At 38.5% G+C, this 14074-nt stretch overlaps 1 protein-coding gene across 4 annotated transcripts in view; it reads right to left on the reverse strand.

The window, feature by feature from the left end:
- Positions 1-9943: 9943 nt before the first annotated feature.
- Positions 9944-14074, reverse strand: part of SLC35F1 (solute carrier family 35 member F1) — a 385011-nt gene continuing 380880 nt past the window's right edge. For 3 of the 4 annotated variants that reach the window (XM_081038691.1, XM_081038692.1, XM_081038690.1), the window contains exon 8: positions 9949-13246. In XM_081038691.1, coding sequence (XP_080894817.1) covers positions 13022-13246 — 225 coding nt within the window. In that variant the 3' untranslated portion in view covers positions 9949-13021. Of the gene's footprint in view, positions 13247-14074 lie in introns of all 4 variants that reach the window. The other variant, XM_081038689.1, reaches the window with a different exon arrangement.

Raw genomic sequence — 14074 nt, forward strand, 5'->3', positions numbered from 1 at the left:
TATATTATGTTATATTATATTATATTATATTATATTCTTGGTCTTATCTTACATTATTTAAGACCTGATCTTATAGTAAAATAAGACCTTAGTTTCCTTCCAGCTCTGAATCCTCTGGTCTAGTATTCAGTGTGATTCTAGGCTACTTTGGGTAGAAAGCATCTCTGTCTTCATATTCATGATAAAAATGTTCTGGAATTTTGGGATCCCCTTTCCCATCTTTTGAAGGGTCCTTTGCTGCCAGGGTCACACAGTGAACGCCTCTACCATGCCTTCTAGAAGCTCACAGCTGTTCACTACAAGGAACAGATTCTCTTCACCCGACCTCCTAGGCTTGCTAAGTTCTAAAATATTCCCTGTTTGAAATACTATTTCCACTTATCCTCTTAATTTCAGCTTCAACCTAAACTCTCCTGTTTTGTAGCTCCCTTTTCCAGAGTCATACTCTAGTTAGATAGCTTAAAAAATTATGCATTAATTTTTTTTCTTTTTTTAAGATAAAATATCTGCCTTTAATATGGTCATAACACAAAGGAATGGTATGAATTTCAGTTACCACAAGTCATAGGATATACTCACACCCAGAGCCTTTGGGAGTCCCAAATTACACTCATAAGCAAATGCCTGATATAAGTAAAGTCTACTTATATCTTCAGGGAATTCAATTCAAGAAACATACCAAACACTAGAGAGTATGTACATTTTAATGAATGTGCTAGGCCCTGTTGAAATGAAATGTATGCTACAAAGATAAATAACTAGTTCCCTCTTTTAAGAAGCTTAAGATTAAGTAGAGCTACAGAATATTTATATCTTAATGAATAGCTTTAATATTTTTATTGTAGTAAAATACAAATAACATAAAATTTATCATTTAACCATTTCAAATGCACAATTCAGTAGCATTAAGTACAGTCACATTGTTGTAATAATATTTTTGTCCAAAATAACTTATTTTATTGAGAGCCACAAGTTTGAGAGTATAAAAATGAATAAGTTGTACCCTTCATCTTAGAGAACTCACCTTCTGAGTGTGACTTAGCTTTACAAACAAATAAATGTGACATACGAGTAATCAGTCAAGAATTTTAAGGCAGTCTTCCTTCCCTCTTTCCTTCCTTCCTTCTTTCCTTCCTTTCTTCCTTCCTTCCTTCCTTCCTTCCTTCCTTCCTTCCTTCCTTCCTTCCTTCCTTCCTTCCTTCCTTCCTTCCTTCCTTCCTTCCCTTCCTTGCATTCCCATTCTGTTCCTAAAATGATCTAAAGCAAATTATAAAAATTGCAATATAACAGGGTGAAATAAGTGGAAATTTGTCAGGGAACAAAAGGGTAGGAAAGTGAGAGGGAGCCATATATGAGGTTAATATAGACAACGCTTGCCTTGGAGTCCTATCAACACGTTAGAGACAGGCTCCAAATTTTATTCCAACCTTCCTAGAGCAAGTTTAGCTGAAAAATTTGATCTATTACAAGATTCACAATGTGTGACATAAAACAAACACAGGTGCTCAAGAGCACAGAGGTTTCTTGATATTGAGATCGGGGAGAAAGTTCTCCTGTAGGTTGTAATTGAGAGGATATGTGTGGTATAATGAACACCTTCCATCCATAAAATCTGAACAGTAATGAATCATCATAGGTTGTTTATTTCCAAAAGATTTTAAAGCTGATAGTCTGACTAGGTCTTATTTTCAGGGAAACACAGTAATTGTCATTTCCATGTGAACTGAACTCTGTTATCTACCTGTCATCTCAGCTCTTTGGAGGAATTTAGAGTGGAAACTCTCACCAATGCAACAGTGTGTCAGAATTACCTTGGATTTGCTTTTTAGAGTCTGTAAATATGGCCAATCAAGCATACCATGTGTACATGATTAACTGTTAAACATTTAAGATGCTTCTCAAACATGGAAAAAGAAAAGAAGAGGAAGGAAGGAGAGGTAACTCTGCCTAGTGAAAATGAACCGGATAGTTATAAAATACACATAGTATTTTCAGGAGGCAGAAAAGGAGAAAACACAGACGAGGATCAATGAGAGGGAAAGATGGGTATTGTAACTGGGCAAGGGAGCTGTTTGGGAAGCGGCTTAAACCAACTTTGAACACTGCAGGCAGAGTTACATTAATGAGATGGCAGCATGCACAGCAAGGCATGTGCTACCCCCTTTGCCCTCTCCTCCTTCCCATGAGGTCTTTATATTTTCAGCCTGCAGGGTTGGAATGATGCATGCCCAAGTGGAAATAGTGTTGGAAGATTTTTCTTGGCAAAATGGCTGCCAGGGCTGCCAAATATTTTCTAAGATGTAAACAAATCATCCACTTTCATTAGGGAAAGATTAGCACATGGTATTCCTGAGTCAGTGTAGGATTTTCACCTGCTGCAGTTTGCAATTTGAATGATCCACCAGCATCATGAATTTTTACAATTTTTACAATTTGGTTTGCATGAAGCACTCAGTTATTCTCAGAAATCACTGGTGTTCCAGCTGCTAGAATCAAATAATCAGGCACCAATCAGGAAATAAAAGTCTCCTACTCAATATAAACAAGTTAGTAAGAAGTTACAGTGGAAGTGACACTGAATTGGCTGTTTGGATTTTTTCTCTTGGTTATACCACCAATTGCCCCTCTGTGTATCTCAGCTTTTACAGTTATAAGAGAAGACTGTGGGAGTAAATGATACCTAAGTTTCCTCATATGGAAAAACAAGTTTCTGAAAAAGATTTACTAGAAATTCTAAAATACTAATTTTAAAGAGCATTTTCGTAACTTTTGTGATTAATCAGTGTTAGCCCCAGAGACTGTGATATCCTGCTAAGAGATAATCATCTTCCAGAATAAAAAGTAACAGATAGCATGAAAACCAGGAATGCCTGGAGGTAAATAATGGGCAAACCTTTCATAATTTTTAATGTCCTTCATAATGTCCCCTGCCCTGTTTTGACTTTGGAGTCTTTCCGAAATTATTTTCCGAAAATAATTTTGAAAATTATTTTGAAAATAATTTCAAAAATAGAATGTGAATGTGATGTCTAGCTTCCTGTCATCTGAGATATAGGTTCTGAATGGTTCAGAAAGAGAAAAATTCACAGACCACACTAAAAGCTTCATGTTAGTCAACAACATCAGGCTTTTCCTCAAAAAAAAAAAAGAAAAAAAGTTTCCGGAGAGTCTAACAAGTGGCAAGTTAGACTGATGTGAGTTTTTATTCATCTCTCTTCTTCAATCTCTCCTGAGAGTTTGTACAACAAGAAAATGCGGGTGGTCTGCAGTCAAGAGCCAACTGTAATTTCCACATCCTCTTCTGCCTCTTGAGAGAATACTTTAAGGAACACTTGATATTGCATATTAAGGCATCAGATATTGCAATTTCCTCTGGAAAAAATTGAACGTGGGTGCACATTACAGGCAATTTCATTCTTCAAGAGTTAGTTCAATAATAAAGAAAAAAATATGACCTGGGAATAGAGGAGAAAGAGAGCCAGGTAACAGCATGCTTTAAAGTGAAAAGGGTTTGGGCTCATAAACAATGTGAAACAAAATAGTGGCAGGTTAGAATTAAATTCTAAAATGCCTGAAGAATTCCTTCGCATGCATAAATTTGGAGAACCTCTAAAATAAACAACCATAGAAATAAGAGCTAATTAGAAATTTATTTTTAATGCTCTAAATAAAATCAGGGATGGAGCTTTAGAAAACAGGGACATAAAAGCTTTCCTTTCTCTTTTGAGATGCAGGGAGTTGAGAATGAAAAGCCTCCATTTGGGAATGAAGGCAGGAAGAGCTACACTGCCCCCAGTGCTCTGACTCACCTGCCTCTGGTAGCTGCCACTGAACCCAAACAGCTAACACCAGCTCCAGTTAGCTCTCAGGTAGGCCAGCAGACATCACCCAGCATTCACATGGAGGCTTGGGTCTGGGGGAACAAATGGTGCTATAGTGGGTTAAGTGGTGGTCCTTCCAAGAGATGTGTCCAACTGTGAGCTAACAAGCTGCCCCGGATTATTGCAGCTAAATTGGATTCTCTTCCCACATCTTGACTTTGCCTCTGTGTGGGCAGATAGCTTTGCCGGCACCTGTTTTATCATATTGGCTGAACATGTGAGCTGAACGAAGTCTGTCAGGAATCCTTCCTACACCTGTCCATTTGCTGCAAGTAGGCCAGTCAAGGGCCAAGCCTGCATTGGTGCAAAGCATCTGACTTTAACCAAAACTTCCATTTAATTTGATTTTGGGGGGGGCTAACTTTATGGCCTTATTTTTCAGATTTCATCTCTAAAATGAATGCTTATTATTCTGTTCTTCTAAGGATAAAGTACATAAGGAAAAAGAAAGCTTTCAGTTCATTGTAACCAGGGTAGCCGTGAATTATTTGCTATATGTTATTATGTCTACCTTATTTTATCTGATCATAACTTCCTCTCAAGAATGTTTCCTTGGATGAATGAAAGAATAGTATAAAATGTTTTTCCTGAAACTTAGGAAGTAAAAATGCAAGAGAAAGAGAAATTAAAGTAGCTAATAATCCCATTGAAGAAAACAGGTTTATGCTACCAGAGGGATAGCATGAACAAACTCCACCAGCAGTAAAACATTTCACAGTGTTTCGCTAATGTGGGAACCTTGCAGTATAGCGTTGACAGGTAAGGACATTGGGAAAAACAATAATTTTTAATTTTTTTAAACCATGGTTTGATTTTGAAGTCATTGTTATTTAGAACCCAGAGTGTTTTCATTTAATGACTATGCAGTGTGATATTTAAAAAATCTAATTCTATTTTTAAAAACAAACATGCATACCTAGAGACAGTATCTGATATGATCTTTCATGCTCAGTGGAGTTTTCTCCCTTTGTTAAATGCCTTTAAAGATAAAAGATCAAGTATAGTTAAGTTCTAAAGTAAAGAAAATTCTTTTCCTGAAATGCTCAAAGAAGCAGTCATCAAAAATGAACTAGTGAAGTAGAAAGACCAAGCAGAGAAGATGGCAGCGAATGCTGAGTCAATAATTTCAGGACGAATAGACAGAAATAATATAATGCCAAAAAGCAGATGCTAGTACATTTACATCAGAAACAGACGGGAGTTATGCCGTACCTTGAAGCAGATTTCTATTTTATCATTATAATATAAATAAGAAAGTTGTATGAGTACATCAAAGTACGTTTGTTTATAATGTCAAGAATCAAAAAAGATTACATTACAAACACACAATGCATTCAGTCAACCATGAGAGAAATAGTACAAGGGTGCTTTCATCAAAAATTACCCCAGGAACCTAGGAATTAGGTGGTGGTGGCCCCATGGAACCCCAAGGGCTCTGAGAGACTCTGATGCCAGGATGAACCGCAGCGTGTACCTCTCAGAGAAAGCAGGGGCAAATTTTGCTATCAACATTTCAGAGCTACAATATCATGATTTTGTGTTCGGTGACTTTTTTTCCACTTGCATCACAAGGGGCACTGGATCGAGTGTTTTGTGTTGCTCCAATAGTCAGGAGGAACATACAAGCTCCTTCACCTCAGAGTCAAGTCTTGCCTTCATCCCGTGGCAGGTGACTTGTGTTTCCCAGGAGCCTTACTTTTGACGCTGACCTGCCATAGGCCTTGGAAAATATAGGAGTGAGAACCAGTGGATGTCTGGAGAACTAGTGGATATCTCCCCATGGAAGCAGTGAGTTCCCAACCCTGGGACGACAGGTACTGATGGACCATTGCAACTTTTAATAGCTTGTCTGGTTTTGGGAGTCTCATGGGGAGGGCCAGTCCCAAAGACCCCGCTTACACTGGTGTGTTGATAGGGGGAGTAGAGAGACAGCTTTCTATCTGCACGTCTGCCTGGATGGATTCAATCCAGAAGGGCAAAGACAGTGTGACTTAGACACACCAGGTGGTTTTCCTTTTTTTTTCTCTTTGGGATTCCATTTGCAGAGTTGTTTGGAAACTGGGATCCTCCTAAAAGACCTCTTAGCCTAGCTGCCTACCAAGCTGCCTGGGCTAGTACATGGGAAGGATCTGCATTAGCTCTGGCTCTGGTTTCTAGTAATCACAAAACAGCCTCTCTAAGTGGGGACTCACACGCCATGGTGTTATCCACAGGATTTTACCAGTGGTGAACAAGGCTATAGTTTCCCCAGGCTAACCATCTTTCCTTCAACTCAACCATCTCCACCCTTACACGTTCTAAAATGACTTGAATTTTGAATGAAGTGATTTCCAGTGTTCCCTCCAGCTCTCAAGTTCTGTGTCTAAGCGTGTGACTAAAGTGAAAATGAACTTCATTGTTGTTTGGAAGTCATGATTATGAATTGGAAACTGAATGCCAAGTGAAGCTTCAGTTTTCAACTACGACACCAAACTCCCCACATAACGTTTTCTTCTCTCCCTGACAATTTTCCTTTTAATTAAAATGCAGCCTGATAAGCAGAGTCTTGAGACACATAAAGCAGTTATGTGATTCACTCAGCCATTTGTATGCATGTGTGACCTATTTAGCTTTTAGAATCCTATTTAATGCCAAAAACTACATTAGAGAATTCAAACAAAAGCTCACAGGGAGTCCCATAATGAAACTGTTTTGATTATTCCAGTGATTAGCCAAGTTCCTCTCTCTTTAGTAATTTCATTTAGAAAAGTAGTCATTTTAAGAACAAGTAGATTTTCTTTATTGCTTTTCTAGTTTGCTGGGAAATTGGCAGGTGGCCAATCATCTGTGAAATGGCAATTATTACTATTACTTAAAATTTATCAAACCTCTTTGGGTACCATGGAAATAATTCTTACCTACAAAGACAAGGTCAAGAAAGGCATGAGCAAGACCCAACATTACACAAAAATACGCATCACCCCATGTTTCAACCCTTTAGCCCCAAATCCCAGAAATGGTGTTTGTGGACACTGTTGGGAAAAATGTTGTTGCAGAATTGCAGAATGGTTTTGATTTCTCTGCCACAAGACATCTGCTCTTCAGCACTTAGGAGTCTACTTCCTTCCAGGAGGAATATGCATTCATTCATGTATGCATTTATTTGTCATTCAGCATTTCTTGAAATGGGTAGTTGCGTTGGCTTCTAATGTAATTTAATTACCATGTTTCCCTGAAAATCAGACCTTCCCTGAAAATAAGCCCCAGTTAAGATCGTCAGCCAGACGGATGCGTTTAGTACGTTATGACAGTGTTCCAGAAGATGACTTGACTGTATTTGAATAAATGTAGATTGTTGTACATGAAAAAATAAGACATCTCCTGAGACTATGCCCTAATGCGTCTTTTGGAGAAAACATTCATGTAAGACCTGGTCTTCTTTTCGGGGAAATATGGTATGAATGATTTCAGCAGTACTGGCTCTTTTAGCTTCCCATGTTTCTCTCTTGTTCTTTTACTTTTTTACACACTTAGCAATGAAACAGTGGCAAGATGATTGAGATATTACCACTGGAACTCCTCTCACTTCTCCACCACCCCTGGCCACAAATGTTTGCAAAGTCTGAATAGTAAGATGGAAACTCTGGCAGGAGCTGCCCTCCAAGAATGAGTCTAGTAACAAACAGCCTCACTCACCACTGTGGGCAGGTGGTGGGCTTCCACCTGATGCTTTACCTTTGACAGTGACATCTAGTGGCAGGAAGACGTGGCTATCCACTGTACTGCCAACTTCCCATGGTGAGAAATGTACCGAAGTATCTCTTAAAGCCAGGGTGACCACACATCCAGGTTTGCCTGTGACAGACGCTTATTGTCCAGACACACTTATTAATAGTGCCTGATTTCACTCTTTAAAGTGTTAACGGGTTGGATAATGAATTACACAGCCTACTTAATGCCCCATTGTAGCTCTCCCATCTATTAGGTGACCTACCACATTTTCAGCCAGTGCCATCACTTTGGGATAATAGTCCAAGAAGATTACTCCCCATTATGTAAAGTAATATTTAGCTATCCTGAAATTATCCTCCAAACATTATGGGATCATTCCCAGCTCTAATGATGAGGCCTGGTGAACAAGCTCATTTTTATGCTTTTATAGATTTAGTCTTAACCACACCAAGTCTTTGTCTATCCAGATGAAAGCCCCTCATTTTAGTCTATTCCCAGAGACCTTCTCCCTCTCTGATCATTAGTTTTCCTTGTTAATAAGGCTTCAGCAATGTTTGGAGGCAACTTGTCTGACCGTCTGAAAAGTGACACACAATGGCTTGTCCTCTCAGGCACTAATGAAAGGCCATCTGGTAGGTGTGGGGCTTTTCAGCTGTATTATAATTTTCCTGAATTAAACATTTTTGACCACATAGAGAATAAAGGGCAAAGACACTGCCTAGGTGGCCCATAGTGAGCCCTCTGTTTATGCTTGCAGAAAGAAAAAAGACAGAAGAGCAGAAAAAGAAACCAAAGAAAAAAGGAAGAACAGTGTACATTACATAAAGATGCAGTGTTATAAAATAAAAGACGCAATATGCAAGTAAAAACAAAAAAGAACTTCAATCTTTTATATCCAAAGGCCAACTTGAATGGACAAACATTTTAAGAGTTTGCAAAAAATTCAAGTGTGCATTTAAGTGGCCTAGATGATTTCTTGCTTTCCAAGAACAGGGATTTTACAGAAAAAGTACTTCAGAGTAGTAGAAGGGAAAAAAGGAAACATTTTGTAATAGAATGCCCTTGTACTTTGCATTTCTGATTTAGAAGTTAGAGTACATAAAAAAAGGGGGATGTATGAGTGCCTTCCGTGTACAAGGTGTTTTTTCTAGGCACTGAAGATAAATTGGATCTGATGTCAGTTCCTGTTATTTCAGACGTTACAATTTGCTTTCCTTTGGAACATCAAGACAATGTAATAAATTACAGCTCTCCTGCTGAATTTTGCTTATTTCTTTTTCTTTCACTCTAACAGTTACACAAATCATTCAAGTGCTGCTTTGTCTTTCCTTTGCAAGAACTTCCAAGCATTTAGAAAACTCAGTTCTTTTCTTTAAGAAAATTATAATTCATTGGGAAGACAGACTAAACATGATGTATACCTTTATCATATATACTACTTGGACCCCAATAATTTAGAATGATTGGACATTTGGACATAGGCTGGGTTGGCGTTCAATGGTATTTCATCTATGATCTAAGAGTTTATTACATAAAAACAAGCAGTGCCTTAGAGGAAGATTTACAGTTTTCAAGAAAAAAATTCTTTTTTAAACTGTGCGGCACATTTTTTTCAAGAAAATTATTTATATTAAGTACATTCTGTTCTAACTATTTATAAAAGCAAATTATGATGGATGTCAACCTAAGAATACTTTATAAAAGATCAGTGTTCCTTTTTTTCCTGAAAAATGAATGTTTTTCTTTTACAAATATTTTAAATACACAACTTGGACACATAGTCTTTTCGACTCACTTAATTTCTGAGGTCTGATTGTGAACACGAATGACAAGAACATGTAAATTTATATACAATCATCTCTAAGTACTTAAGCGTTGCTGGGTGGCTGCAGTTAGTGGAGGGGAACGATGACAAGACAAGCTCTGAGCAGAAGCGTGAACAGCTCTGCTTTATAAATGTGCTCTGGAAGAATGCTCATCCTTTAAGCCTGGCATTGTGCCAAGGGCAGCCTACACAGAACTTTCCTTTTTTATGAGAAACTGTTTCTTGGGGGTCAGTTTATATTGTCGTACGTGTGTTTTAAATGTGGGCCTGGAAGTTGTAGGCCCAGAGTCTTCTTAAGCATCCAAATAATTAATTTTGCAAACGACAAACATGTTCAATTTGTCTTTTCGAAGCTACAGCTCTGAGACCAACTGTGCCTTTCCTAATTTGGAAATATTTTCTTGCTGGTTTTTATTTTGACATGTACTCTGCTATCTACTTTCGTTGCTATTTCTAGCATCCCACAGGAACTGCTTCCATGGTTGTCATAGTGCAGACAAACACTCAAGAAAACCAAGAACTCGGTGCTTTCATAAAGCATTTATTTTTATTTGAAAACATTATACAGGCATTACATTGCCACAGCCAGTCCATAGGGGAGCATGCAAATATCAAAAATGGAGAGTTTGTTTAACTTATCAGTGTAAATTTCTTTTTTTTTGGTTCATATTTTCCATTTGCAGTGTCTGGATTAGTGTGCTTTGTTATGTGGCCTGACAATAGAATCCTACCCATGGGGTAAAGTCTGTACTGGTAGCTAGCTGGGGACTACTAAATGGTTATAAATCAAAAACAAACCCAAAACAAACAATACTACACGCTTGTCAAAAGGTTAATAGCACGAGTTAGCAATACCTAAACTAAACATTGAAACATTTTCATGGGACACAGTGGTGCAAATTTTTCTATTGCTTGGTCTACCTGGTTGTGTACGTCAGAGTTTGGAGCTGAGGGAAAACGTGACCAAGGCAAGCTATGTCCCCAGTGCAAGTTTTCAGAGAGAAAGTGAGAACCACCACTTATCTGGGTTTAAGAAAACTGTGGTTCACTTATCCAATCAAATTCCGTACAATCTGCTAGTCTCATTCATGGAAGAGGGAGTGGGGGTGGACTGAAAAGCTCAGATTTTTGCTGGTGTCCACTGAGGTTATGAGATTCCAGAAACAAAAATAGCTAATGTCCCATGTCCCACCCTACTCCCAAAGGATCAATGTTTTTACACAGAAAAAGAGTCTGTTTGCTGCTATTTTCTTTTTTTCCAAAGGGTTGATCTGGAACTCCTGATCTCGGATAATTCAGTGTGGTCAGCCTTTCTAAAAGGAGACAAGCCGACAGAGTGAGGTACCCCAGTGAAAGGCTTGTGCTCAAGGACGTGGGATGATAAAGGGTATACAGTGAATTCACCTCAACATTTACACTTGGTTTCCATACAATGGAGTCAATTAAAATAGCCTAGAAAATAATTCAGATGGCAGCTTTTAGCCATCCTAAACTAAATTGATTGCAAACCTTTTTGAAATTAAAAAAAAAAAGAAAAATTCCCAGTCCACTGAGTCTTCTGGGAAAATTTTCATCCACTTATTTCTCAGAAGATTTGACTAAACATCTACAAATTAGTGTCATAAAAATGAATAAAAAAGACTAAAACATTTGGCTTAAAATAAATACTAAAAATGCAATAAATCAAGCAAATTATGCAAACCAAACAAATGTAAACACAAAAATAAAACCACAGTCTTTAAAGGTCTTCAGATCGGAATGGACAAAATATTCAGAGAAAGGTATTTAATTGGCTTAAAAGGTAGCAGAGAGCAGGCATTGACAAAGTTGTTTTGACTTGATATAGCTTTAATGTTGATTGTTTTTCCAGAGGAAAAAAAACAAAACATGTTTTTAAGGGGACTGAACACAGATGACCGTAAGATCTGCATACCAGAGAAGATACTTTTCTTTCCCATCTCCAAGGGCAGGACTACCTGCCCTGGGTAGAATGCAGGCAGAAGGGCCACATGGGTGCTGGCTGACAGCCTGGGATGTTATGGCCTCCGTATTTAGGCCTTGTTCAGGCTCTCTGGGAATCCTGACTAAGCTGTAATTGGTCCTCCTATTATATAGAGACCCCTCTGGTGTTTGCTTTGCTTGTTTAAGATGTATTGGTTTGAATTGCCCAAAGTTTCATAAGCATTTACTTTTCCTTTACAAACCCTGTAACCTCATCAAGGATCTTTTTGAATGTTACTGAAGCCAGCCAAACTTAAAGACCAGTTCACATACTAACATGTAGAACCTACTTCTAATTCATAGAGGTCTGCGGTGTTTTCTAATTTCTTGTGTCTGAAAAGAGGGCTATTTTAAGCCAACAAAACTAGACTAGTGACATATCATTTAAAGCCTTATCAGGACCCTGTAATGATTCTCTGTATGCATAAGGATGTTGTGTTGATATATTCTGTTATTGAATGGATGCCCGATAACACTCAAATGCCAGACTTTCTCACAGGCGACATCTTTACCACTGCAAAGTGGTAAAAGAAATCAATCGAGCTGTTGTCAGGCACCTTCACTTTGCTGGGAAGCCACCAATGACACTCTATAAGAAAGGTAATTTCCATGCTGGTGTATTTCAGAAAGGGTGTCCCACAATTAAGAGGGCAGAGGAGCATGGCTTTTTCCAATGCCTTAATTTCCATATCATCACTAAAGAAATCTAGGGAAAAAAAGAAAAGCAAATATATTTTTTTGAAGAGGGGATATAAGGAGGGACAGAAAGATTTAAAAATATATATATTATCCTAAACACAAATCATATTATTTCTGGGGTTTCCCATAAGCCACAGAAATGGAACATTCCTTATCCTATTATTACAGGGACTTGATTAGCAGAATCAGGTGGCACAACAGAAAGGCAATGGTCTGGAGTAATCAGAGATTAAAATATAAAAAAGTTAACACATTTGTTTTATATCTATTCCTAGAATAGAGAATTAGATGGTCAGTTGCCCCTCCCCACAAGGGTCACAGCACGAAATATTTATTGAGCAGGCAATCCAACAGGTAACAGAGGAAACCATTAGCCACCAGGTCCCTCAGATAAGGAAGCTTCTCAGGGTGGAGCTCCTGTGGCATGCAGCACTCATATAGACTGTGCAAAAAAATAAAATAAAATAAAAGTATGATTCTTAAAAAGTGACTTGCCATAGAAAAGTGGGATTTATGTTAACTACATGTGGGTCTGGCAATAGTTCCCATCAGGAGTACAAAACATCCTCCTGAAACTCAGTGTAATAAGAATATCAATAATAATACAAATAATAATAATACTTGCTTTTGTTTGAAAATGTTCTCAGTAATTAATGTGGGGTGGGGGTGGGGGTGGGGGTGTGTGATCAGGATACACACAAGGAAGGCATCTCTCTGTCAGGTGGATCAGAACCTGTGTCCAGTGAAGTTTAGCTTGTACCTTTTACAGGCTTTTGGATTTGCTACCTTGCAGCCCACCTGTGTAAACCGCACCTAATAAATACCTTTCTCTATGTACAATACAGAGATGATGGACGAACACGTGGCCACTGCACTGTCCTCAGTGGACAGGCAGGGCGTCCTTTTAGGCCACACGGACGTGGGGCTCCTCTTCGGTCTCCTGGCCCAGACTGGTGTAGGTGACCGAAGGCTCCAGCTGAGCTGTGGCCGGTAAGTCCACAACCGGTCCGGAAGGATTGCGGAACTGCTTGTACACCCGGGGGTCCTGGGCTATGTACGTGGAGGTGGAGGAATAGAGCACCAGCCCGATGAGGATGGTGAAGAAAGACAGGAGATACAGTCCTGAAAACTAAGAACACAACAGTAAAGTCAATTAGCTCTCGGAGCAGAACTACTTATATGTAATGAGGCCCAGAGAGACGAGTAGACCCGCTCCCTCTGAGAATAGGCAGCTTGATGAACTGGTCAATGTTCGTGATGGAAAGTGAATTTTCTCTTCCTAAACTGGTTTGGCCTTATTGATTTTCCTTATCCTATTTCTTGACTCTGTTGCTAACACAGAGGAACATTTAGCTAATTGTTCTTAAAATGCCAGTGAGTACCTGATGTGCGAGAGCTAGTTAAGTACAAACTAAAATACATCAAGTTAAAAGCAAAAAATCTCCAATCACTCAACAAAGAGTTGGCTGTTTTTGGCTTTATTAAACCCAGGAGAAATATAGATATTCCATTTAAGGTAATGAAGCCATAAACACCAAACCCCTCCCTGACACAGCTGAATTCAGAGACTCTTATTTCACTTTAATCCAATTCAGACACTATTTGTTCCTAGTAGGAACTGTTATTGACTATCTTTGCAAGGTTAGATTATCCTTGCATGGAAAGAAACAGTATAACGTTCCATTCTTGCCCTACTACTCTGAAAACAAAATCAAACAGGTCTATATCGGGGGTGCCAAAAAATGTATACAAGTGGACATTTTGGTCAACGTTGCTCAAGCATTAGTTTGCTGTTATCAGAAGTGTCTGGATGCTGATGGTAACCACTTTGAGCACCTCTTGTAGTTACAGAAGTCAAACGTGACTTGTATTCATCTTTTGTTATTGATATATATTGAGTATTACAATTTTAATACAGTTTTTCTTTCTTAAAATGTGTATACATTTTTTGGCACCC

This window comes from Rhinolophus hipposideros (genome assembly GCF_964194185.1).
Source record: "Rhinolophus hipposideros genome assembly, chromosome: 3".
NCBI classification, from domain to species: Eukaryota; Metazoa; Chordata; class Mammalia; order Chiroptera; family Rhinolophidae; genus Rhinolophus; species Rhinolophus hipposideros.